Source organism: Bubalus kerabau, chromosome 1 (assembly GCF_029407905.1).
Source record: "Bubalus kerabau isolate K-KA32 ecotype Philippines breed swamp buffalo chromosome 1, PCC_UOA_SB_1v2, whole genome shotgun sequence".
Taxonomy (NCBI): Eukaryota; Metazoa; Chordata; class Mammalia; order Artiodactyla; family Bovidae; genus Bubalus; species Bubalus kerabau.
Window position 1 is genome coordinate 95129595 of NC_073624.1, and position 27102 is coordinate 95156696.

At 52.0% G+C, this 27102-nt stretch overlaps 2 protein-coding genes across 2 annotated transcripts; both read right to left on the bottom strand.

The window, feature by feature from the left end:
* Nucleotides 1–1861: 1861 nt before the first annotated feature.
* Nucleotides 1862–9550, bottom strand: LOC129641729 (keratin, type II cytoskeletal 71). Its single transcript, XM_055566361.1, has 9 exons — nucleotides 9104–9550; nucleotides 6433–6647; nucleotides 5914–5974; nucleotides 5304–5399; nucleotides 4793–4957; nucleotides 4469–4594; nucleotides 3570–3790; nucleotides 2890–2924; nucleotides 1862–2073 (listed from the first exon to the last, which is right to left on the bottom strand). The coding sequence occupies exons 1-9, from the start codon at nucleotides 9548–9550 to the stop codon at nucleotides 1862–1864; spliced, it is 1578 nt and encodes a 525-aa protein (XP_055422336.1).
* A 9581-nt stretch (nucleotides 9551–19131) lies between these two features.
* Nucleotides 19132–26606, bottom strand: LOC129641730 (keratin, type II cytoskeletal 74). Its single transcript, XM_055566362.1, has 9 exons — nucleotides 26133–26606; nucleotides 25316–25530; nucleotides 24820–24880; nucleotides 24231–24326; nucleotides 23589–23753; nucleotides 22037–22162; nucleotides 20349–20569; nucleotides 19829–19863; nucleotides 19132–19349 (listed from the first exon to the last, which is right to left on the bottom strand). Exons 1-9 carry the CDS (start codon nucleotides 26604–26606, stop codon nucleotides 19132–19134), a joined length of 1611 nt encoding a protein of 536 aa, XP_055422337.1.
* Between the last annotated feature and the right edge of the window lie 496 nt (nucleotides 26607–27102).

A 27102-nucleotide genomic window follows, 5' to 3' on the forward strand; every position in this document is an offset into this window, starting at 1 on the left:
TCCCCACAACCTAGAGCATCTAGAGAAACAGTCTCTATCCCCACATTTGAGAATCTAGCATTTCTTCTAAACCTCTCAACCGGAAAGTTCTTTCTGCTGTCTCACCTCAGTCCTTACTGCTGCAAAGGGAGGAGAGTGGCAGAGATAGCAGGTGTGTGTGACTCCTTTACTGAGGAAATGGCAATGTCTCTACCCAGTTCTGGAAGCACACATACACACCAGCCTCACCTTGTCAACCAGGGAAGCAAAACTTGCTTGAGTCTTGATCTGCTTGCCCCTCCTCTACCCACACCTGCTGAAAGGTGGCATTGACTTCCTGGTTGAGGGCAGCCTGGAAGCCCTGGCCAATGGTCACTTCCTGGGTGGTAGGGGGTTCAAGCCTGGCCTTGTGGCCTTGCTCTAAGCCCTAGCCACTACTCTCAAGTTCTATCTGCCAACCTAGCCCATCCATCCTATTATCCAATCCCTCCTCCTCCATCTTTGGAAGCCCTTGTGAACTCCAGGGAATTCCTGGCTGAGGTTTGCCAGCTCTCTACGGTTGCTGTGGAATCCATCCATCTGCCTCCTTACAGTCCTTCCCACCACAGGGCAGGAATGGCCTCCACCAACCGCACAGTCACTAAATCTCACAGTCTGCCCCACGCCCAACTGACTCCGCCCTAGCCTGGGCTCAGGCTCTGAAAACCTGTTCGCTATCTTAGATTTTCTAAGAGGGGCCAGGGGGTTGGGTCCCTACCACCTCCACCCTCCTTGGGAGATCCACCACCCTGCCCAGAGGCCAGGACTGTGAGTGAGGCACAGGTTGAACAAATGCAGATAACTGCCTGCCAAGCTCCCACCATCTAGGAAACAAGCAGTTCTCAGAAAGAGACCAGAGTCTCTGTCAAGAGCAGGACCATTTCTGTCAGTGGACACAGGCAACACTTTTGTTGAAAGCTGCAAACCAGGCCACACACACACCCTGGCTATGCTTTCCCTTTCTTTCCCCCACACCCTCTTCCTCTCTCTTCCCAACTTTTGTCCACACTTCATGTCCCTACAGCCCAACATGTGCTCCCAGCCCCTCTGCCATGTGGGCTCAGAGAGCATCTTCTTTTCTGCTCTACAGAGAAGATTAACCTGGAAATACGGGCTGCCCAGGTGATATGCCGTGGTGTAATGTGTGTGTCCGTGTGCCTGTGGGGCATCTGCTCACATGAGCATCTGAACGGAGGTCCGTGCACGCACCTTGACCACTCAGAGACCAAGCCATCAGATCGTGCTGTTTATTGAGGATGCAGTGGGAGGGTCTTTAAGGAGAAAGGAGAAATGAAGGGGCCTCCTCTTCCCTGCTTGTGGGTGCAGGATAGAATGAGGAAGAGTCCCTGAGCTGTACTCGGTCCACTCAGAATGAGTCGTGAGCCAGACAGGGTGGGGTGGGGATGGTCTCGCTTGGTCGTCTGTCTTTCAGCCCTCCTTTTCCTGAACACAGAGCCCTCTCCTACCACAAGCAGGAGCTGGGACAAAGGCCCCAGTGTGAGAAGAGGGCCTGGGTCTGAGACCCACGGAGCCAGACAGAGTAATCAGCAACTGAGTCAAAGGCTGTGCAGAGGACGAAAGGCTGGGAGCCCATGGCATGGTTCAGGGACCACAGCCAAGGAGGCAAACTCCAGCATGTGCAAAGAGGAATTTCACCAAGCTTAGTTGTCCACACCTGTCCAGGTTCAGGAAGACACAGTCTGGAGAAGTGAGCGGCCAAGGCCAGCACCGGAGGTACAAGAGCAGGCTGGGCGGGGTGGGGATGGGGCTGACAATGGGCTGGGGAGAGCGCAAGTGTGCGAGCCAGAGCGGGGACGCAGGGATGGCGGGAGGGCAGCGGACTCTACCGACTGGCTTTCTTGGAGGGGGCACTCAGGCTGGAGCCCTTCCCCAAGGCATCCTTGTAGTCGGTGGTGCTGCTCCGGCTCCGGCTCTCCCCGCCACGGACACTGCACACTCCAGAGATGCAGCTGCCGCTGTTGGCCACGTAGCCTCCGCTGACCGAGCTGGGCCGGAAGCCATAGCCGCCGCTGCCGCTGGTGCTGCTGATGATGGCTGCGCAGGGAGAGCAGAGGGGAGAGCTGGGTCAGCAACCCGCAGGCACAGCTAGGGCCTGGGCCAGAGGAGGCCGCCTTTCCCCAGGACAGGTGCAGCTCTTCTTGGAACAGCAGGTTGGCTGGGGCACCCAGTCACAGTCAACTCCCTCCCCACTGGGGACAATATTGCAGAGACTGCTCCCCCCATGCCCTACCCTTGGTTTGCCCAGCTTATACTCAATCCAGCTGATTCTTAACTCTCAGAGGTCCACCTCTTTGGTCCAGGTACCCATTGACTCTCGTGTCACTCTGGACACCTCCTGCCTCTTCTGTTAGCCTTTTCTCTAAACTTCTCAGTCTCCAGCCTCTTCCTCCTGCCTCCTTCCAGCTGTCCTCCAGGGGCATCTTTGGGAAGCTACGATTTAACTCTTAACCCTGGTGAGAAATCTAGAGATCTAACAACTATCAGCTTGACCTCCGAGGTCCATCAGTCCCCCAGCCCGGGTCTGATCATAACCTCGCAACCTGGCTCTCCGGGCCTCTCAGCCATACTCTGTCTTGCACCATGTCCTTTGTTTCCCCATTCCCATGGTGAAAGCCTTCCTAGCTGCCGTCCCCTGGGAACAGGGAGAAAGTGATAAGTGGGAAGGAGCCCTGAGCTGGGAGTCAGGAGGCCTGATTGCTTGGCCATGCCCCGCTATCTGGATGTGTGATTTCAGCCAAAGGTTTTCCCTCTCTGGTCCTTAGATTGCTCATCTCCACACGTGGGGTATAACTAAGGCCCTTTCAAGTCCACAGAGTGTACAGTTTTAGGTCCAAGCATACAGGTACTTACAGATGCTGACAGGGGAGGGAAATTCTCCTGACATCCTGTTAACAAGGGGAGAAATAAGAGCAAGCAGTCATTCAACCTGCAATCTATTAACCTCAAAGCTAGTGCCCCCACCAGACTAACGTGGGTTTCTGAACTCGGTAGACACCTATGGAAATTCCAGGGCTCCTCTGGCACAGAGCCTGAGAAGCTATGGGGGACCTCCTTGAATCTTTGGGGTAACCAGGCAACCATCCAAGTTAAACCTAATGAGGTTTAACATCTGAGAGACAGCATGACACCTCCCAAAGGTCAGACCCAGGCATTGATCTTTTCCTTCTCCCAAGAGCACTGGGGATGCTGGAGTGGCCGCCCATCTCTCACAAGCTCATCTTGGACCTGGGCAGTTAAGGAAGATGGAACAAGTAATGTGTTTTTCTTTTTCTTTTTGGCGGGAATGGGAGTGTGCCCAGGTACACACAGGGAAGTTGTGAGGATTGAATGAGCCAATCCACATAGCACAGTGCCTGGTATGAAGTAAGCACTCATGTCTGGGGGGGTATTATCAATTCTGTTATTTTCTCTAGCATCACCACCTCTTCACTCCCCAAGAACTCATCTTTTCTGGATTAGGATTTGTTGGGCTTTCTTCTTGGGTCCTTCCCGAACCTCTGGGGCCTTCCTGCCAGAGCGTCCCCTGTTACCTGCACTCCTCACTCTCCAGCAGCTTGCGGTAGGTGGCGATCTCCATGTCCAGGGCCAGCTTCAGGCTCATGAGTTCCTGGTACTCCCGCATCATCCTGGCCAGCTCCTCCTTGGACTGGTGCAGGGCAGCCTCCAGCTCGTCCAGCTTGGCCCTGGCATCCTTCAGAGCATTGTCACCCCTCTGTTCGGCATCAGCGATGGCAGTCTCCAAGTTGGAAGCCTAAACAGGGAATTGGAGAGTTGGAAACCAGAAGGGCTCCCCGGAATCATCCACATCCAAGTCCCACTCATTCTCTGAGATTCTGAAGCAGACACGCCCACCTCCACCTGTCAGACCTCCCTGTTCCTCTTCTAGTTGGAGCCTTTCTGGCATTGGCAAGTCCTTCCTTAGCTTTAGCTTCACTGCCATGTGTTTAGACGTTGGTGGATGAAAAATAGTGCATTCTGCAGCCCTGATAGATTCAGCACCACTCAGTTCCTTGCAAAGTCATTTATTTGGCCAGCCTATGCTGAGAATACAAAGTGAGTGAGAGTAAAGCTCAGCCTTCTGCTCTTGACTTTAAAGTCTGGGAGAAGAGACCACTAGAACACTGTATTGAAGGTACAATGTCAGTGGCTGCCCAGATGTGTGGGGTCAGAGATAAGAGCATGGGGAAGGAGATGCTCTCAGACCAACTATTATTTCCCAAGTGCTTACCATACCCCCGGCACTTGAGCCGCAATTGAGACACCCCAGGGATGCCTGCTCTAAGAGTTTGATGAGGTGACCTCTTTGGCCCCTTTCCCTTCCTGGGCAGAGATTTGGGAGGCTGACACCCTCAGCCCATTCATCACCTCCGCCCCCACACCCCACCAATTGTGCCCATCTGCCCCAGGCAAAGGCAACCAGCCATCTCACCTGCTTCTTCACATTCTCAATCTCTGAGCGGATTCTCTGGATGAGTCGGGTGAGCTCTGAGATCTCATTCTTGGTGTTTTTGAGGTCGTCCCCATGCCGGCCGGCTGCCAGCTGCAACTCCTGGAACTGGGGACCCAAAGAATAGAGCCATGGTTAGGGGTGATGAGTGTGTTGTGGGAGTGCATGGTGGCTGGGGTTGGTGATGTCATGGGGACAGGCCATGCGGACACTTAACTGGATATTGTCTCCACTCTGAGAATGATCTGGCCTAGCCCTCCTGTCTAAGGGGGTCACCCTCCCCGGCCTAGCCTCAGCCCAGCTCACCTTGGTCTGGTACAGTGCCTCAGCCTCAGCCTTGCTCTTCAGGGCAATGTCCTCATACTGGGCACGGACCTCGTCAATAATACTGTCCAGGTTCAGGTCACGGTTGTTGTCCATGGACAGGATGACAGACATGTCACTGATGTGGGACTGGATCTGAGAAATCTCCTGCGGGGGAATCAGGGATGGTCTCAAGACGTGACTGATGGAGGTCGACAACCTCCCTCATAAGGTGAACAAATCCCAGTGATGCCATTTAGAGGCTCCAAACCAAGACTGCTGCTCACGGTGCATAGCGAGTTCCCTCCAGGTCCCAGACGGAGTCCCGCTGCCATGGAGGTAAGGCCAGAACCATTTCCCTCCCACCCAGAGAGTGGAGATGAGGAGCCTCTCAGGGCTGAAATGGAGATGAATAGATGAGACCAGGGGCCTGGGTGTCCCTCCTGGGTGTCTCAGAATAGAGTCTTACCCTAATGGTAGCATTCAGAGGGGTGGAATGGAGAGATAGACTTACAGCTTCATAGAGACACTTGAAGAACTTGATCTCCTGGTCCATGGAGTCCACCTTGGCCTGCAGCTCCACCTTATTGGCATAAGCGGCATCCACATCCTGAAAGATAGCCCAGCCATCCCCAGGTCACCACCACTGCAGCCAAGAGGGCAACGCACACCGCAGGCTGCTCCCTTGCACAGGGAACTAGCCACCTCTCTTCTTTGGGAGGCTCATGAGAAAGGGGAGGAAGGAGCAGAGGGCCCAGCCCTGCCCCATCCTGCTAGTGGGCTCTCTTGGCAGTAGGGATGGGGTGCCCCGCTAAGAAAAGGAGCCCCAGCCAGGCTGCTGTCAGTCATCCTGTGGCATCCAAGCCAGGCCTGCAGCTGCAGGGGACTTCTGTGTGCTGTCCTCTGCTGTTCTTCACTGTGGGAGAATTCTGCCCCCATTAAGCACTCAAGAATGCCCCCATCCTCTCTGTCTTTTTTTGCCTTCTCTGGATAGTCTTGCATCGTGGTTTTCCCCTCACCATTTCGGAATAAGCTCACTTTCTTTGAAAGCAGAGCACACTGGCAGGCTCAGCTCCACCAGATCCCAGGCCAGCCCCAGACCCCAGACCAGCCTACCACCTCACCTTCTTGAGCAGCACAAACTCATTCTCTGCCGCTGTCCGCCTGTTGATTTCTTCTTCATACCTGTGGGAATGCCAGGGCTTTTTTGGTTAATATGTCTCACCGAGAACCCTCGCTTGCCCAGGGAAGATCCTGAGCTGGGGGCAGTGTGCTTGACAGAGGGCACAGATGCTGGAGGGCCTGCAGAGTCCAGGGCCTGTGGGGCCAGCCAGGCAAGAAGGCTTCCTGGAGGAGGGGATGTGATCACCAATTTTGGAAGAAGGAGATTGTTGGAGATTCAGCTTCAAAAATGAGGAAGAGCATGTAGCATGAACATCCTGAAGGAAGCCACCCATCTGCCCCAAGTGCCAGACCAGAGGAGCAGGGAACAAGTCCCAGAGCTTTCTTGGGGTGATTCTGCTTGGTATGACAAGGAACACTGCCCCCTGCCTCCAAAAACTTCAAGCTGGGGTAGCTGCCCACTCCTGCTCAAAAGGGACAGGGACAGTCATGTAGCTACAGGGAGTCCCCTCCCCACTCACCTCTTCTTGTAGTCCTCCACCACGTCCCGTACGCTCCTCAGCTCTGAGTCCAGCCTCACCCGGTCCCCGGAGAGTGTCTCCAGCTGCTTGCGCAGGTTGCTGATATAGCCCTCGAGGATGGGCTCCAGGTTGTTCTTACAGTTGTTCAGGTCCAGCTGCTGCAGCAGCTCCCACTTGGTCTCCAGCACCTGGTTCTGCTGCTCCAGGAACCTCACCTGAAACCCGATGCCCAGAAATGTTGAGCTTCCATGGAAACCACCACACCCGTCACTTTTAGGGCACTGGGCAAAGCGGTCCCCCTGCGTTTTCTCCTCTACTGTCAGAACAGCTATTTGAGTTGCATGCATCTTTAACCTTATTTTGTGGAAAGGAAACTGAGAAGTTGACCTCTCCCAAGGTCCAGTGGTTTAATAAATATCAGAGCCCAGAACTGAACCCAGATATATGTTCCAATAACCCGTGCATCTGATCACTCTGAACCCAGTATGGCCAAACCAGTCCAGGGCAGGGGTGAGCCTGAATTTACTGCAACAGAGTCAGGCTGAATCCATCTTTGGAAAGGCTGACCACTCAAAAGACAAGAATCTGCTCTTCATTTTCTAGTATTTCATGATCAAGAGGCTCAATAGACCAAGAACTCCTGGGTGTTCTAAGGAGTCCAACATCCAACGTGCTCTAAGGAGTTGGACATCAGAGTCCAACTCCATCTTTCTCAAGGCCTCTTCCTACCCGCCTAGTCCTGCTCCTCAGAACCATCTTCCCTAGAGCAAACTTGGCTCATGGAGCAGATGGACAGACAGAACTCCCATGCCATTGTAGCCTCACTGGGCCAGGAAGCTGACCAGAGCTGGTGGATCTGCAGCCACCGCTCTTGTTTGGTTTGGGTTGACTTTTGGTTTTTCTGTTTTGAATGTGACTTCTCTTAATCATATGTGAGCACAGCTACTTTAAACAAGGTTGTGTTCCTTAAAGTCAGAAACACAGGACATCAGAAAACTGTCTGGGCTTCAGTGTTGAGGTGGGATTGGTCAAACAGCTTGCTTCCAGCAGATCCTCCAGCATTTGGTCTGGTTTAAGCAATCCTGACTGTTTCAAGCCTATCCATAAGACTGAGTATTCACCACAGGGAAAACCCTACACCCAGGACACCACAATGCACATCTGGACTCCACATCTGGATGGCTGATAGCATGTACCCATTGTCCCTGGATTCCTGGGCTTATGGGATTGTACTCTTCTAGGGACTAAAATTATTTAGGAAACCTCCAGGCTTTTGAGCCCAGAGGCACCCCAGGCAGACCACCTTTTTCACAGAAGTGACTGTCTTCATGCTTGTCTTTCTTTCCGTGTCTCCAGACTTTCACTCCTTAATGAGGTTTGACCAACTCAGCCCAAGGTCAGTCCACTCCCATCTCCGCAGACCCCAAACCTCAGAATACTTTGCTCTTCTAGATGTGAAAAGGCTTAGAGGGTAAGAAGCCACAGAGACAGTGCAGCCCCTGAAGTGAGCAGAGGCAGCAGGAACTGCTCCAAACTGGAGTCCAGCGCTGTGGTTTAATGGCCATTGACTGTCACAACATAGGCTTGTCCTGGGCTGACCCATCCTTGGTGCCTGACTGTCATTAGCCAGCAGAGTCCTCCAGTGTCCAGTACTGGGTCTGGAGTCAGGAGGCTGAGCCTCCAACTGCACCTTCCCTTGCCCGGAGATGACCCTGGGAATGGTATTGCCCCATGCCTTTCCTGACTTGCAAAATGGGAGCAATCATTTCTTATCTACAAAAAGGCAGGACCTATCTGGACTGGATGATCCCTTGAGGCTTCTTCCAGACCTTTGATTTTTCTCCTTCTCAACACCCCTCCTTCAGCTTTCAGAGATAAAAGTGATAATAACAGTAACCGCCATCTGGGGAGTACTTAGCATGCATCAGGCATCATGCCAAGATCTTCACATGCATTTTCTTTCACAAATCTGATAGTGACCCCAAGAGGTAGGTTATTATCTCCATGGTGGAGATGAGGAAACAGAGGCATAAACAGGGTGGATGACTCTCCACCCGTCCACACAGCTGGCTACGTGACTGGCTTAGCCACACAAAGTCACACAGCTGGTCAGTGATAAGGCAAAGGTGGAAGTTACACAGCTGGTCAGTGATGGGGCCAAGGTGGAAACCAGGTCTGACTTTAGAGCACGGTGGAGACCTCATCCCCACCGTGCTCTTCTGCCTCTCAAGAGAGTCCTCACTCACCTAAACTAATGCCCACGGCCAAGCCATCCATGAAGGACCATTCGCTGATGCTCCCAGTCCTTCTGTCAAAGGACTAGAGGATGAGATCAGCTTGCAATGATAGGAGGAGGACAGCTTCCCTGGCCCCTTCCTGCATATAGCCTGCTTGGGCCCAGGCTTAGCAGTAGCCCCAAGCCGGCTCTCAAGAAGCAAGGGTCTGTCTTCTCTTTGGAGCTCCTTTCAGTAACCCTGACAAGCCTCTGCCAGTAGAGATTGACCTACCTGTCTTTTCTCAGGGAAAACTATACGGGAAACCTTAATTCGGTCACCCTGGATTACGTGCCTTCTCATTTCTAACCTCAATCCCTCTTGCTGTAACAAAAGCACATGTCCCAAGAAGAAAAGACAAGGGCTATTTGCAGGTCCCCAGGTCCTAGCAGACCCACCTTGTCAATGAAGGAGGCGAACTTGTTGTTCAGAGCCTTGATCTGCTCCCGCTCCTGGGCACGCACTTTCTGGATCTCAGGGTCCAGCTCCACGTTGAGTGGGGCCAGGAGGCTCTCATTGACAGTGACCTGGTGGATGCCTCCAGGTGGGCACACAGTCGGGCACATGGGCCCCAGGGCCACGCTGCCAAACATGCTGCCGGCGAAACCACTGGCCCGGCCCCGGCCAAATCCATAACCTCCACTCTTCCCACTGCCACTGGCCACGTTGAAGGAGATGCTCCGGATGCCACCCAGGTTGTAAAGGCTCCGACTTCCGAAGCCCCCGCTGAGCCCTTTGCCTCCTGCCCGGTAGGAGGACGTGCTGCCTCCGGAGAGCACAGCTGAGCAGCCGCTGAAGCCTCCCTTGGCAGCAGCTCCCGACTTGCAGGTGAATTGGCGGCTCATGCTTCTGGTGGAGATGGAGCTTGGATGCTGGAGGAACGAAGGCAAATTCCCACACGGTTCTGCAGGTTGCAGTGAGGACTGGCAGGTGCCCTCCTTTATATGCGTTTGGCACTGGGGCTCGTGGCTGGCCAGTCAAGAGCTTAATTCATGGGTTTGGCTTGCCTGCGAGCAAGAAGTCATTTTCTCTGTGCTGAGCTAGAGATCAAGCCTCCCCACCTCTGAAACAACATGAAACCATCAAATTGCTGGGCTTGCAAGCCTTGCTCATGTAATTTGGGTCTTATCTAATTAACCCGCTGTTATAGGGTAATTTGCCCCAGGCCCCAGCCTCTCCAGGGGGGTGTCATTGGCTCTTCATCATCTCTATCCTGATGAATCTTCTCTTGGCTGTGGGCTTCCTGTTGGGGATCAGGGGGAGCAGATAGACTTCCCTGGACAGGGAAGGTTGCTGGGTAGAATATCTGGGAGCTCTAAGCATAGCTGCATCCTCTTCTTTCATGGAAAGGGGCCATTCATTGAGCTGTTCACCCTTTCCCAGGCCCCCTGAGACACACCCCACCCATGGCCTCATCTCCTAACCCACAGAGGACAGTAGCTCTCTCTGGGGAGTATCAGGGGTGGAGTGACCCTCTCCCTGGCAAGTGACATGAACAGCCCAGGCCAGAGTCAACCCTGAACACAGCGGGTCCTTGAGCTTCTGTAAGTTCTCCAAGAAATGGGATTGCCACACTTCACCTCTCTCAAACTCTCAAAATAAGACAGGTTAGAGGCTGTGCAAGGGATGTCTAGGGCTTCCGAGGTGGCTCAGTGGTAAAGAATCCACCTGCCAATGCAGGAGCAGCAGGAGACACGAGTTCAATCCTTGAATCCAGAAGATCTCTGGAGGAGGAAATGGCAACATGCTCCAGTATTCTTGCCAGGAAAATCCCATGGACAAAGGAGCCTGTCCGGCTATAGTCCATGGAGTCGCAAAGAGTCAGGCCTGACTGAGTGACTGAGCATGCCTGCACACAGGGATGTCTAGCCCTTCAAGCACCTGGGCAGAATGGAGAAGATGAGGAGGATGGTGTCAGGCAGGTGGGAGAGAAACTCCCAGAGTCCATTGGGAAGAGATATGGACACAGTGGACAGAGGCTTGTCCAGGGCCTGGAGGTTTCAGGGGAAGCCTCCTGAACATCCATTTTGTCATGTATGTCTCTCCTCCAATGTGTATTTGCTAATAAGATGTGGAGCAACTTGATCAGGAACCATCTGTTAAAAATCGAAATGAAGAAGTTACTGTCAAGATGAGACTGGACTTCCGTCACATCCCTCAACACCCAGGCAAGCCAAGGATGAAGGTCTGGCCCAGAGCGGGGCCCAGGGAGCACTGTGCATCCTGCTTCAGACACTCCTGTGGTCCCTGCCCCAGACTCTGCCTGTTGTCCCCTCCCTCCTGCGTTCCGCAGTTTCTCTCCCACCTGGCTCCCGCAGTGGACCCCGGTGCTCCCCCATGATTGCCACTGCGACTGCAGCCCCAGCTGTGCCCATGGCTGGCTCTGCCTCTGGAGATTGCCATTTCCCAAAGATACCTGCTGGGGCCCCATGGGTGGGCTGTGACTCTCGGCTGGGTGTGGACACGGAAGAGAAGAGAATCTGGGGTCAGGCTGGTCTGGGGCTCTCTGTCACTTTGTTTAGGGGGTTGACCTGAAATCCCTTACCCCACCAGCCATGCGCTCCTTCCCAGCCTCCCCCTGCCATTTTGTCTGAGTGGTTCACCAGGATTTCTCTTTCCCTCCTTCTCTCCTCCCATCTCCTGTCTCCGTCCTGCTTTATCCCTCCTCTCCATTTTCCATCCCTCCTTTCTTCTATCTCTCTCGCTCTGCTGCTCCCTCCTCTCAGTCTCTTCCTGCAGGTCTTCCTGGGCCAGCAGAGCCCACGTCTGACTCTCCCATCTCCCTCACCCCTTGGCATGTTCTTGCCATGTGCCAGAAGGACAGGGACTCTGCGGGCAGCTCCCATGAGCTTCCTCTGAAGCCTGCATTGCGTGTCATTGCATCTTCCTTCCTAAGGAGGATAGGAGTTTCCCAGACATCTGCTAGTAGGCACCTCCGCCCCCCCCTTCTCTCTCAGTGAATCTCCACTGTGCACCATGTGTCAGGCAGCGTGCCCCGGAGCTTGTGGTGCGGCACTCAAGGCCTTTCTCAGCTCTTGGAACCCAGTCCTCACACAAGGGTGGTCCCCTCGACGGTTCCACTGGCTGTGTGTTTCTCTGGTAGGCATGGTGGCTCCCTAGCACAGCCTTCAGGGTCCCTGCAGCTGCCACCCCGCCTCCACCCCATCCAGCAACCTCCTTCCTGGCTGCTCCTTTGCTCTGCCAAGGACACCCACAGGGCTCACCTTCAAATACCTTCAAATTTTTACCAAACTGTTCTTACCCAGCCTGAAACACCCTCTCCCCCCATCTCTTCTGGTCCAAATCCTTTCAGTCTTTCAAAATCCTGCTTAAACTCCTGGATTTAGCCCCAAATCCAGGACTCCTCTGTCCATTCACTGCTGCGAGGAGGCTGCCATGTTCCCTAGGGCCAGGGGCCTGAGAGAGGGTTCCATGGCCCCCAGTTGACTCCTCCCTCTGTATCTTCCCTCAGGGCACAGGACTAGCCTCTGGACATCCTTCCCAGGTGTGAGAGGATTGACAATGGTTTGAACAGCCACCAAACCGCTGGGATGGTGCACTTCAGGGAACCTGTGAGCTTGCATCTGCCTCAAATGGCACCAGGTAAGAGCCCAGGCTCCAGGAGCTGGCTCCCAAGGTCTCAGTCCCACGCTACCACCCAGCACGGCTTCACCTCTTGAAGCCTCCACTTCCCAGCTCTAAATGGGATCACAGTTCTTCATGGATGGTCCCTGGTAGTCCAGTGGTTAAGACACCATACTTCCATCACAGGGGGTATGGGTTCAATCCCCAGCCAAGGAACTAAGATCCCGCATGCTGCATGGTATAGCCAAAACAAATAGAAAAATAAATACATTTAAAAAGAAAAACCAAAAAAAAAATTCTCATGAGGTAGTTGTGATGATTACATGTATTAATTCATGTAAATGCTTGGTAACTGCCTGGTGTATCTCAACACTCAATACATATTAATCAATGACCAAAAGTAGAATTTAGGAATCAGCCTGTCCTCTCTTTTCCTCCTCTCTCCCCTTCCTTTCCTCAGCAAGAGGATGTCTGGATTAGCACATTCCCATACAGTGTTATCTGCTGTTGGGGGACCTGGAGTAGTTGGTGTTCCCAAAGGTCCCAGGCTCGGGGAATCTCTCTGTTCAGACCATCTCTGATAATGGAAAAATCTCTATTAGAAATAATAATAGCCACTGTCTAATAAGTGTTTCCAGCTACAAGACTTGACAGGAAGCATTTTTCAAATATTAAGTATATTGATGTGTGCATGCTAAGTCACTTCTGTCGTGTCCAATTGTTTGCCACCCTAGGGACCGTAGCCCTCCAGGCTCCTCTGTCCATGGGATTCTCCAGGCAAGAATACTGAGCTGGGTAGCCATTCCTTTCTGCAAGGGATCTTCCCAACCCAGGGATCTAATCTGCATCTCCTGTGGGTCCTGCATTACAGGGGGATTTTTTACCACTGAATCACCAGGAGAAGCTCAACTATATTGATACTGATCCCTTTATCAAACACTCACTGAGCACCTACCAAGTGCTGAGGGAGGCAATAAAACGCATTCTGCCCTCAGAGAACTTAGTTTCTGAATTCCTGGAAAAAGCATCTCATCAAGCTATTAACAAGTCATTAACACCTTAGTATAAATTAGTTAATTAGATACTGGCCATTAGGAATGCAACACCCAATGTTGTTGATGCGGATGATAGAAGAGGAAGGAGGAACAATCTGGACCACTCACAGGAAGGGTGGGCCCAGGTGGGGCTCCTGGGGTGCTTACTGGTGTTTTGGCCGCAGGGATAAAGGGAGGTACTAAAGAAAATCAACTCAGAGCTATAGTTCACCAAGGTTATAAAGGCCCTGCCCCAGACTCAACTGAGACCTGGGGAAACTTACGGGCAAGAGGAGACAGAGTGCCCTGCCTGGGGAGGCTGGTAAAGGAGACAGGATGGGATCTACCACGTCCCATGTCCCGTCTTCATCTTCCCCTCACGCCCTTTGCAGTATTGGGGTGGCTGCTTTCTGTCTGTATGTGTGTGATCAGTCGCTCAGTCATGTCTGACTCTTTGTGACCCCATGGACTGTAGTCTGCCAGGCTCCTCTGTCCCTGGGATTTTCCAGGCAAGAATACTGAAGTGGGTTGTCATTTCCTTCTCCAGGAGATCTTCCCGACCCAGGGATGGAACCCATGTCTCCTGCATTGGCAGGCGGATTCTTTTTACCACTGATCCACCTGGGAAGCCCTGCCCAGTTTTCCAGGTGGGAATTAAATTCTGAGAGATGATGGGCCAGGCATGGAGGTCTCTGAGCTGCACTTTTACCTGTGAATTGGTGGGGAAAGTGTGTTCAATCAGAGACTCAAACCCCCAGATTACCAAGAACATCTAGCTTGAATGTTCAAGGAAATTTTAAATTGCTTGTTAAATGAATTACATTTATATGGCTCTTGGTTTTATAACCAAATGTTTTGTTCAATTTACACAAATAATCTGTAGCTTTCTTTATGTTTTTGTTTCTACATCTGTGAGAATGATCCGTTTTGCACATTCATGTGATTTCATGGCCTCTGCAGGATCCATTGGCTCCCTATTCTCAGCATTCTGGGGTCCTATAAGCCTCCAGAGAAGGTTTGAGAAAGAGAAGAGTTAGAAAATCTAGTGCAATCCAAGAGGGTATTTGCTGGGTGAAAGGAAAAGGGAATGCACAGAGGAAAGGCAAGACCTGGGGACACTGGATCCACAAGGACTACCCGGAGGAAGGGGTTTGAATGTCAGTCTTTCAAGGAAAAAAGGCTTGGGTAGGCTCTTCCTGAGGAGTAGTAAAAGCAACCCAGGCTGGCAGAAGGAAGGGCATTTGTGAGGCAAAGACCCTTCAGGCCAGCGTGATTATGAGTGAAGGGAAACCGTGGGTTGAGGGACCCTGGATCCCACCCTGTGCATGGGACAGGGCGAATGATAGGGCCACTGAGGGCTCTTGAGCCAGACAGAGTTTGAGCCACACATGTTTGAGGAAGCAGAATCTAGCTGATATAGGAGTGGGGTGGGGGAGGCTGGAGGTGCTGAGAAAGGGGCAGGTGGTTCTTGGAGCAAATAATTGTCTCCAGAATTAAGGAGAATGAGCTGGGCTATTTTGGAGAAGGCAATGGCACTCCACTCAAGTACAATTGCCTGGAAAATCCCATGGACAGAGGAGCCCGGTAGGCTGCAGTCCATGGGGCTGCATAGAGTCAGATACAACTGAAGCAACTTAGCAGCAGCAGCAGAGCTGGGCTATTTGGATGACATCAGCTCCAGTCCTGCCAGCCCTGCTCAGCAGATGGACTCAGGAAAAGAGCATGTTGTCTGTGAATCCTGCACAAGTACCCCCTTTATCCCCCTACATCCTCCTATAGTTTCAGGCAGGCAGGACACTCAGTCCCAAGCCTGACAGTTGGAGCACAGTTCCTGGGGGACTTGGCCATGGTCAGAGCCATCCATCTGGGGGCAGGACAGCTGTTTAGCAGGTTTGCAGCTGGCAAGGCCGAAAGTGAGCTCATGCCAGAGGAGCTGGGGTATAAAAGCCAAGGAAGACTGTCCTCTCAAACACTTGGCTCTGCTCCCACCCTGCTGTTTGGTTGCCAGAGAGGTGCATTCCAGGGCTGCCCCGTCCCCCCTCATTTCCTCCCTGCTCAACTCCGTGGCCAAGACCATCTCCTTTGAGCTTTGCTGGTCATCTCCTTTCTCTAGCGCACCCCAAGCCTCTGGCAAGGTGTGTGGACTCAGGACTCTGTGCATCCAGGCCCTGGTCCTGCCATGTGACCATGGGTAGGTCTCCCAACTTCCTAATCCTCTGTTTCTACATCTCTAAAACAGGGGGTACTAATACCTGCTCCGCCTGCTCCCCGAGGTGGATGGGAGGCATCTTGTAAATAATAATGATGATGGTAATGATCCTGACGAACACACAGCGCGGGCTCTGCAGGACACTGCTCTAAGCACTACATACATATTAACTCATTTAATTCTCACTTCAGTCCTGTGAGGCAGGTACTGTTATTATCCCCATTTTACAGATGAAGATACTGAGGCACAGGAAGTTAAGTAAATTATTGGAAGTTGCACAGCTAGTGAGTAGTTGAACCAGGATTTGAGGTAAGCTGCCTGGCTGCCATCTGTGCTCTTCGCCTCTGCGCTGTCCTGGCTTTCCTGTGTGCAAATGTCCAGTGTACATGCCCGGCCTGAAGTGTGTGAGAAGCTGAGCTCAGCAGCACCAACTCCTCCTGCTCTCTTCTTCCTGTCCCTGACTCTCCAAGCAGATCTGACCCCTACTCTCCTTAGCCTGTTTTGCTCTTTTGAAGACAATATAATTTCAGGACTTGGGTGGGGTGCTTATGAGACGATTGCATGTTTCTCACACTCATCATGCTTTCCCCTGATGACATGCCCTGGGCTGTTCTCCCAGCCTCCTGCCCACCAAGGCAGACTGGTCCTATCCTTTAAGACAAACAAAAACACCCCTCCTCTAAGAAACCTCCCCTGAGCCCTCCCTAGGGCAGCCACAGCTTTCTGCACACAACCCTATTGCCCAGGTGCTCTGTGCATCCTTCCAGCCTAACAGGTCCCCCTGAGGCTGGACGATGCTCTCTGCTCCTTGGCCCCAGTCTCCGGGCTTATGGTGTGAATCGTAAGCACTGCTCACCAGCTCATAGACGTGTTCCCATAGGTGTCAGAGGCCGTGTGGGGGCCCACATCTTCATACGGGTGGTCATGAATACAAACTTAAGCAGAATGGTGTCCAGCCAGTAGGACCAGCATGGCTATCTCAGTTGCCTGTGGCTGACACCTTCTGTGATGTGTTAGTGCCTAATTAAACCAGTGGTTAAATATTCCATAGGCTTGAGTCTGTGGGCTGATGAGCACGTGTCTACACCTGTGTACCCAGGTTTCTGATGACAGTCCACCTGACAACAGGCCCCATCTTAGATTAGCTATCACTGTCAGACCTCCAAGTGTCCATTCCTCTCTGTTAGTGGCACACATGTGAGAGCCGATTGCCTTGTTCTTATTACATTCTTTTTTAAGAACGGAGGAAGTGGTGACTCCCAGCTTTTGAGTATAAGTAGATCCCATTTGTTCATTGTTTGTTTCTATTTCCATTATTCTGGAAGGTGGATCAAAGAAGATATTGCTGCAATTTATGCAATTTATGTCAGAAAGTGTTCTGCCTATGTTTTCCTTTAGGAGTTTTAGAGTGTTCGGTCTCACATACAGCTCATCAATGGTTTTCGTTTTCTATTATTTTTTATTCCAGCTATCCTAGTGAATGTGAAGTCGTACCACTTTGTGGTTTGGATTTGAATTTCCTGATGATTAATAATGTTGAGAATCTTTTCATGTGTTTGCTGGCCATTTGTGTATCTTCTCTGAAGAAAGGTCCATTGGATTCCTCTGCTCACTTTTAAATTGGGTCATCTTCTTGTTATTGAGATGTCAAAGTTCTTTATATGCTTTGGGTTCAGTTCAGTTCAGTTGCTCAGTCATGTCTGACTCTTTGTGACCCCATGGACTGCAGCACGCCAGGCCTCCCTGTCCATCACCAACTCCCGGAGTTTGCCCAAACTCATGTCCTTTGAGTCGGTGATGCCATCCAACCATCTCATCCTCTGTTGTCCCCTTTTCCTCCTGCCTTCAATCTTTCCCAGAATCAGGGTCTTTTCAAATAAGTCAGCTCTTCACATCAGGTGGCCAAAGTATTAGAGTTTCAGCTTCAACATCAGTCCTCCCAATAAACACCCAGGACTGGTCTCCTTTAGGATGGACTGGTTGGATCTCCTTGCAGTCCAAGGGATTCTCAAGAGCCTTCTCCAACATCACAGTTCAAAAGCAGACTCTAATCAGATACGTGATTTGCAAATATTTTCTCTCATTCTGTAGATTATCTTCTCACTTTCTTGATAATGCCTTTTGATGTGTAGAAATTTTTAATTTTGAGGAAGTCCATTTTCTGTATGTTCTGTTTGGTTGCCTGAGCTTTTGATGCCATGTCTAAGAATCTACTGCCAAATCTGTTCACCTCCCACCCGCCCCACCCACCAACCAACAAGACCAGCACACAAAACCTAAGCTGAAATTTACTGTGATGGTGTGATTTAAATTCTTTTTAAGAACCTATGTTCTCACTTTTCTAATTATTTGATTAAACTCTCCTCCTCCTCCAGGAAGCCTTCCTTGCTTAGCTTCCCTGTTCAGATCACTTCTCAGCATTGCTGCACTGGGCTGCCCTTCCCTGATTTGTACGAGTGTGTGGCTTTGTGTGTGTGTCTGTTTCTCCCATTGGTCTGAGTTCACCTCCAGAGCAGCCTCCAGGTTCCTGAAAGGCTTGTGCCCGTGAGTGAGATGGAATGTATCATCATCGGAGATGGGCAGTTTGGAAAAATTGAAACGTTGACAGACATGCACCTCGGACATTACTCAAGGACAGTTTATTGAACATGTGGCAGAAATTCAGAATCCTTCAGTCAAGGCAAGGAGGAACCGGGTGTCTCCATCCTTAGGAATATTTACAACAAGAACCAGGAGTTCTGGGCTGGGTGGTACCACCAGAGACGAAGCAAGCTTCCCTCATTGAACACAGCCCCTGGCAGCAGGAATTGAGAATCAGAAGCTACTGCAGGACACAGCCCCAGAGAGAGGCCCAAAGATAAACACATACCCACTGACAGAAAGGCAACTTACGTCTGCTGCCTGCATCTAAATAATAGTGAGTTTGACATTCCCTTCATTAAAGAGACAGTGGCGTGTAAAAGCACATGGACCCTGGAGTCAACCAGGCCTGGGCTCAACTCCTGACCCTAGCACCCAGGGAGTGAAGGGGGCAAGTTCCACAGTCGCTCAGAGGATGGGGGTGGGGGTCTCTTCTGTCCCGAGGATGCTTATTGCATCTACTTTGCATACTTGGATGAGAATCAAAGGCAATAGATGTAGTCAGTGCTTAACATATAGGAGTTGCTACCGCCTCCAGGTTGCAAAGTAAGCCTTCGGACAACTGCTGACTCCACCAAAGCATAGAGAAAACTGTCCTGCCCTCCCTCGCCCTCTTCCTCTTTTTCTTCCCTCCTCTCCTCTCTCTAGGGATGTTCTTAGGGATGTTCCAGGGCCAAGAAGGTAATTATAGCTTGTGTCCATAAGTCTCCTAGCAGCCGAGGGCAGCAGGGAAAAAGGAAGTCACTAAGTCCAGATGGGACCTGAAAACGGGAGAGGATGAGGCCAACCAGAACTTGACAGTGAGACAGGCCACAGTGCATGTGGGTGGCTGCACGTACCACGGGTGGTCCTAGGGCTCTGGGGAAGTGGGGGCTGTGCCAGACATCTCCAAGTGAGGTGGCAAGGCAAGAGCATCTCTTCTCCCAGCAGCTGAGAGAACCCTTACAGCTGAGGGGCTTTACCGGGCAGCTTTCCTTGCCTGGCTGCTGACTGGGGTGCTCTTGTCTTGGGAGTCCTTGGGGTCTCCCACTCGTGCCCCTTTGGCCCTGGTCTGCCCGCTTTGGGTGCTGCTGGAGCTGCTTGTCCCTGTGCTGGCCATGGTGCTGGCCCCAAGGTCAGTGCTGGCTGAGGATCCAGGGTGGTAGCCGAAGCTGCTTGCACTGCTGCGGATGACGGCTGTGGTGGAAGGACCCAGAACAGGGGAAGAAGGATGACAGCATCAGTCAGCGAGCCACCCCCTTCATCCCACAGTGACCCTTGGCGGTCAAAAAACACTGCAGGGACGGGTCGAGATCCGGTTACACTGCAAGCTCTGTGCGAGGTGAGGACAACCTGGGATAGAATGGTCCCTGCCCTCCTAGACAGTCTAGAACCATTTGTCTCACCGGTCCGTATTCTCAACCCCTTCTTGGGATGACGATGCCCAGGAGAGAGACACAGGAAGGAAATGGGGTTGGCATTACTCAGTCACTGATTCCCTGGGACAGAAGGCAAATAGGCTTCCTTTGAAGCCAGAGAACCCTTCCTGAGACAGTACTAGGAGCCCCCAGATGAGGGGTGACAATGATTGGAGGTGATATCACATTATCTTGTGGTCCCCAGCTTTCCCATCCAGGCAGAATCCCCAACTCGACCCGTCTCTTGGGGATACTCACAAATGCTCACAGAGGAGGGATTCTCCCCAGACATCCTGCAAGACAGAAAGTTAGAGAAGGATAAAACCTCAGGGAAATGTCTAGTTCGGCTGAGCCTTTTGATGGGTTCCTGCCTTTATATGCCTATCATTTGAATTCATCCTTAAAACAACCTCATTTTATGGAGGTTACAATCCTCCATAAAATGGAGGATTATTTATTTGCTCATTTACAGATGAGCAAATAAATAATAAAATTTACAGACACAGGACCACATAGCTGACATATGACAAAGCGAGTGATTAAAGCCAGGTCTGTCTGACCCCACTGGCTCTTTTCATGCCACCACCCAACCACCTGTGCTTCACATCTGACCTCCTCTTGCAGGAAGCTGAGCTCAATCAACAAACAGCCCCCTTCTGTGCTCATGTCACGAGCACTGCTGTCTTTCCTCTTTTACCTCCCAAATGGTCCCTTGGCCCAGCAGGGAGCCACCCACAGTCCTCCGCCCTCACCGTGGCATCTCCCTTGCCCCGCTCACCGGCACTCCTCGCCCTCCAGCAGCTTGCGGTAGGTGGCGATCTCCATGTCCAAGGCCAGTTTCAGGCTCATGAGCTCCTGGTATTCACGCAGCATCCGGGCCAACTCCTCCTTGGCCTGGTGCATGGCAGCTTCCAACTCATCCAGCTTGGCCCGGGCATCCTTCAGGGCACTGTCTCCCCGCTGCTCGGCATCGGCGATGGCCGTCTCCAGATTGGCACACTGAAAAGCAAAGGATGGATGGGAAGACCATCAGAACCCAGAGTAATGTTTAGATCTTAACGGTTAGGTCCCAACCCCCCTCGCTTTACAGATGAGGTCCAAGGTGGTAGCAAGTAATTGCTGCAGAGCCAACACAGTATCTGAGTCGCTTCTATTTTCTTTTGTAGATGGATATTTAAAAGTCCATGAAAAGCTGTCAGAGCGGTTGGATTTCAGGACTGCAAGAAGAGATTTGAATGTTTGCAAGTTGTCTAGTGCCTGAGGTTGAAACCAGTGGCTGTCAGTTTCAAGTCCACCTTGTCCTGGAGAATCACACTGAGACCCCAACCTGGAGCCTCCAAGAATCCGACAGCATGCCAAGGCACCTCTGTGATCAGACTCCTACCTGCAGGGTGTCTCCCAGCAGGGGCCCTTCCTACCCGTTAGCACCCAACAGTGTACATCTCTGGACTATTCTAGCACTCTGCAGGGAGGGTCTATCTAAATGCTCCCCAAGTCTGGCCTGAATGGAAGAGGGGAACCTTCCCATATAACAAGAGGTTAAGGGCCTGAGGTTATATCCATGGCCTCAGACAGAGCATTTGGGCCCTGAAAAACATCCAGTGGCACTGTGATGGCAAATACTACCAGGCAGAGAAACGGTCCTCATAGAGTTCGTGAATCAGCCACGTGTTGAGTTGGAAAGCAGGCCCCGTGTTCCCCACATCACCTGGCTTGGAAGGCTGTGGGGGTGCAGGAAGGAGAGCCGGCTCAGCTCTTCCGGGTTTGGCAATTCTATCACTGGGCAGAGTTGACCTGCCAGGGTCAACTGGGGAAGGATTCCCTACCCCCTTAAAATCATCTCCCCAAAGATATGATGTTTTTCTGCTTTCAGACAAGACAGGGTCCCCCAGCTGGAAAGGCGATGGGTACAGGGCAGACAACCCAGAGCATCTTCATCTGCTATCATCCTCACTGGTCACCCAGAGAGAGAAGTGAGAGGAGGACCTTAACTGGCCACTGAGGGTCCCAAGGAGAGGCCCCCCCAGCCCTACATGCGCTGAGTGTCCAGTGGGAGGAAGAGGTGTGGAGCCTGCCCTTGGAGGGGCATACCTGAAGGGGACATGGGGCAGGTTTACTGCACACAGAAAAGGCCTGCGAAAGATGGAAAAAAGAAAGGAAACCTAAATTCTAATCCTAATAACCAGCTGGACACCCTGGGAGAGCCCCTTGCTCTCTCCAGCCCAGTTTCCTTATCTGATCTGTGAGAGTCCGGTGCAATAAGGGCAAGGCCCCTCCAGTTCTGAGCAGGGTGCCAGCTCAGAGTGTACAGGTCCCAAGGTATGGCGAGGAAGAGGGACCATCAGTGGTCCAGAGAGTCCCAAGTAGGGCAGGGGACATCTGCTCTTCACTCAAGGATGGGCGCCAGTCTCTCCATTACGGAGGGTGAAGCCCGGCCTCTGGGCTCTCTGCGGGCTTGCTGCCCACCTGCTTCTTCACATTTACAATCTCACAGCGGATCCTCTGGATGAGCCGGTTCAGTTCCAACATCTCGTTCTTGGTGTGTTTCAGGTCGTCCCCCTGCCGGCCAGCTGCCAGCTGCAGCTCCTGGATCTGGTTTCCAGAGACAGGAAGTTGGTGATGAGACAGGACTCCCCGCATATCCCTCACCACCCCAGGCAAAGAAAGTGTCCTGAGCAAACCCTTCCACCACCGGAGCAACCCAGGGGAGATAGCTCTGCAGCAGGAGGTGATAGAGCCAGGACCTGGGTTATCCTTTCAGCTGTTTGGAGCTGATTCTGACCAAGCAGTCCACCTGTTTCTCTAAGCAGAAATCTATTTGCTGGGCCTATCCTCCTTTCTCATCTCCCTGACTATCTTTTCTGGGGGAGGATAAAGGGAAAATGCAGTTTGCATGTATTAAGCACTTCCAAAGTAAATAGGGCTTCCCTGGTGGCTCAGTTGGTAAAGAATCCACCTGCAATGCAGGAGACCAGGTTTGATCCCTGGGTGAGGAAAATCCCTTGGAGAAGGGAATGACTACCCAATCTCATATTCTTGCCTGAAAAATTCCATGGACAGAGGAGCCTGGAGGGCCACATACAGTCCATGGGGTATCAAAGACTTGGACATGACTGAGTGACTAACACTTTCACTTTCCAAAATAGAAGAGTTCTGAACCTCTCCATCGATTTAGCACCTCTTTATAGAGGAATCTTTTAAAGGCCAGGTTCTGTTCTAGGTACAGAGGTGAGCAATATAGGTGAGGTCCCTGGTCCCATGAAATTTACATTCTCCTACAATCCTTCCTTAATGACAGGTGAAGGGCCAAGGCTAAGGACTGCATGCATGTACCCTGGAGGTGGTGGGATTGTTGGCTCAGAACTTGTAGCTCAGATCCTCCCCTCACCCTTGGCCAGTCCTTCAGAAAAGAGAGGATGACACAGCCCTGGACAGGGAACAAGGAACCTGTGGTCCTTGCTGTTGATGGGATTTAATGACCAAGAAAGCTGGGAGGTGTGAAGCCCCATAGGGCCCCCAGGTAAACGGTCTTCTCAGTGACAGCCTAGAAGGATTTTACTTCAAAGCGTAAGTTCCATCCCCCAGAATGCTCCTAGAATCCCACCTCTTCTTCTTGGAAGTCCTTCCACACTGATCAGAGGGAAGCTCATGGCATCCTCTTCTTTACTCTGTCCCACTACAGGTCACCCATAGCTACTCTCCTCCATATTTATTACTCTCCTTCTTTCCCATGGTGACATGACCTAATCCCTGTTTTGTAGCAAGAGCACCTCACTTCATTCCTCCATCAGAGGATGGCCTGTCCCTCTCTGTTGGAAATGCCTACCCAGTTTTATGGCTTATCTTTGATAACGATTTTTGCCAAGAATTCTTTTTGAGTAGAATGTCTCTATGACATTGATTATAACCCTTCTTTCATTCAACACATCTTCTAAGGGATGTCTCACATCCATTGGTGGATGTGTCCCTTCCCAGGAAAGGAAGGCTGGTGGAGGAGGGAGACCCAATCAGTCCTCACCTTGCTCTGGTACAGCGCCTCGGCCTCAGCCTTGCTCTTCAGGGTGATGTCCTCATACTGGGCTCGGACCTCGGCAATGATGCTGTGCAAGTCCAGGTCACGGTTGTTGTCCATGGACAGGATGACAGAGGTCTCACTGGTGTGAGTCTGGATCTGGGCCACCTCCTGAGTTGAGAGGTAAGGACAGAGTCAGGGTCCTTCCCCCACCTCCTTTCCTCTGCCCATCAGACTTCTGGGCCTGTGGTGCCTGGCAGAATGGGCCAAAGTGGAGAGAAGAAATGCCTGCTGGAGCTGAGGAAAAGGCTCACACAGCAGGATACACCCCATGTGGGTAGCAGGCCATGGGAGGCATTTCTTGCAATTCACAGTATCAGGAATCTAGGACCGCATGGGGCCATTTTTACCTGCCTACTGCCAAGGTCATTATCACAGCCCCAGTGAGACTTTTTTTCCTGTGAATATGGCTTCCAGGGACCAGGATCCTATACCTCCATGGCCTCCCAGTGCAGGGTTTTGCACCTTCCCATCAAAACACCCTTAATTCTGTTTATCCTCAGTCCTTCTTATTAGCATCTCCCTGGAAGAGCCAGAGAAACTCTCAGCTGGAAAGAGGTGGGGGAGGGGAGCGGAGGGTGTCCTCACCGCATCGTACAGACACTTAAGGAACTTGATATCTTTGTCCAGAGAGTCCACTTTGGCCTGGAGCTCCACCTTGACCGTGAAGGCTGCATCTGCATCCTGCCAAGAGGCACCCAGAGCCATTGGTCAATATCACCCACATCCCACCAGGTGCCCTGTCCTTGCCCTAAAAGTCAATTAACTTCCTATCTTTTGCCCACCAAGGGAAGCAGGTTGGTGAATAAAAACCCTCAATACTGGCTTTCTCTCTTATGCATCTTTGGGGATAAATAAAGAAGTGGGGGCTGCTCTTTTTTTGTTACACCTAGAGGAAATGAAGCCCAGAGAAGTAGAGTGAATTTCCTCAAGTCACACAGGAAGGCCAAGCTGAGCCAGAGGTTTCCAATTCCCAGACCATGATTCTCTCTTATCTGTCTCCACCCATATCCTAGGCGTGTGTCCTCTCCACCTTGCTAGAGGCCAGAATATGACTCCATCTCTACTCAGGTACCAGCCCCTTCCCAGAAGAAGACCAGGGCTGGAGTCCCGAGCAGGGTTGGTTAGGATGGGGATTCAAGGGAAAACAGAGTCCATAGGTTCTTCTCGCTCTTACCTTCTTGAGCACCACAAAATCGTTCTCGGCTGTTGTGCGCTGATTAATCTCCACCTCATACCTGTGGGCAAGGAGAGAAGATACAGAGGTCTCAGTTCCCTTGGCCAGGTGACCCCCTCTTCACACTGACCAGGTAAGTGCTGGGGATGCAGAGTCCCCACAGGATCTGCTGGAGCACTGCAGGGGCTGGTGGTGGCGGTCCTGTGTCCCCTAATTGCCTCATTAACATTCTATTCTCTGGACCCTGGAAAATATCCGGGTGCCCCAAACCAGTCACTGAACCCATTGGTGGATCAATGAGCAAAGGAACTCCTTCCCATTAACCAGGTAAGAAGTTCTCATCAAATAGGGGTGGTCCTTCCTTCACAGTCAGAGGAGGGGTGTGAGCCCTTGACCCCGGTGCTTGCTCCCTCCCCTCCTAAAAAGTGGCCCAGAGACTGGATGATCCCAGGAGCCTCTGGGAGCATGACCCACGACCTTGGCTGGACCCACTCACCTCTTCTTGTAGTCCTCCACCAGGTCCCGCATGCCCTTCAGCTCCGAGTCCAGCCTCAACCGGTCCCCAGACAGCGTCTCCAGCTGCTTCCGCAGGTTGCCAATGTAGTCCTCGAGGATGGGCTCCAGGTTTTTCCTACAGTTGTTCAGGTCCAGTTGCTGCAGCAGCTCCCACTTGGTCCCCAGCACCTGGTTCTGCTGCTCCAGGAACCTCACCTGGAATCAGATGGATGCTACAAGTCCCGTGGAAAAACACCATGGACCCTACCAGGTTATACAGATTTTTCTAAAGACACTTGGCTCCAGTCCTGACTCCCCACTCATGGAATTCCATGCAAACAAGACCCTTTACAAGGGTTCATTCTGTAGCCTTCCAGGCAAAACCAGTCACTGAAAACTCATTGAAGAAGGAGATTCCACAGCTGGCTTCTGTTGCCTGACCCAGCCCCAGGAGATGCTCTTCCTCTGTCTCAGCTAAGTGTTTCTTCTGTACCATGAGCCCTTCCCTCTGAATAGTGATGGTTCTATCAGCCCTCCATCTGCCTTGAAGGGCTAGAGGTCTAGTTGACCTCCAGATTCCCATCAATTCTTCCTCAAGGTAGGGCTACCCTTTACCAAAATTTCCACCCTTCTCTGTAAAAGAAAGCAACACATTCATTTATTCCTTCGTGCTACCTAGCTCATAGGTCGTGCTATGATCACAGAGCCCTTCATGAGATCCAGCAGCAACCTTTCCATCCACAATGCCCTGTGCACTGCCAGGCGGAAAGGGATCACGCACATCTCACTGGACTGTCTTATCCACCTGGGAGACCCACCTTGTCGATGAAGGAGGCAAACTTGTTGTTCAGAGCCATGATCTGCTCCCGCTCCTGGGCGCGCACCTTCTGGATCTCCGGGTCCAGCTCCACGTTGAGGGGAGCCAGGAGGCTCTTGTTGATGGTGACCTGGTGGATGCCCCCAGGTGGACACATGGATGGGCACACAGACCCCAGGACCACACTGCCAAACATGCTGCTGGCGAAGCCACTGGCCCGGCCCCCTCCATACCCAGAGCCAAGCCTGAAGTTGTAACCTCCAGTCCAAACACTGCTGCCAGCCACCTTGAGGGGAACACAGAGATCCCCTCTACAGAGACTGTAGAGGCTTCGGCTTCCGAAGGCAGCACCAGCTCCTTTGCTGGGTGCACGGTAAGAAGCCGCACTGCCCCCAACCTTCCTCAGCACCACTGCCGAGTGCCCACTGAAGCCCCCCTTGTCACCACCAGACTTGATATTCAGTTGCCGGCTCATAGTGGCAGAGATTGAGGTGGCAGAGCTGGAGTAAAGCAGTCACCAATGGAGAGAGAACTTTTGATGGGGCACCCAGAGCACCGCTCCCTTTTATTCTGTCCATCCCTGAACACCGGAAAAGGGTGTTGCTCCTCTATCTCCTTTCGCCCTGCTGAAGGTCCTGAGGCCATGGGCAATTTGTGGAACAGACATCTGCAAGCCCTTTGCAGCAACAAAGCACTTCTGATAGTGAGCAGAATACGCTGCCCTTGCAGACTGGAGTGGTCTAATCAGGTGTTTATCTGTGATCCTAATTAGGGACCTGGAGAGTTATCCCCTTCAGAGATCTCCTAGCTTAATTTTTTCCAGGGCTGCCTCTTTCTTGCCTATCTGTCATTAAGAAGCAGGGGAAATGCCCAGCTTTGTCCAGAGAAAGCTCATCAGAAAACCCCAGGTTTCCGCCCTAGAGAACCTACCCCTCTCTTTGTTGGTCCTGTTGAGGAGCTGTGGTGTTTGC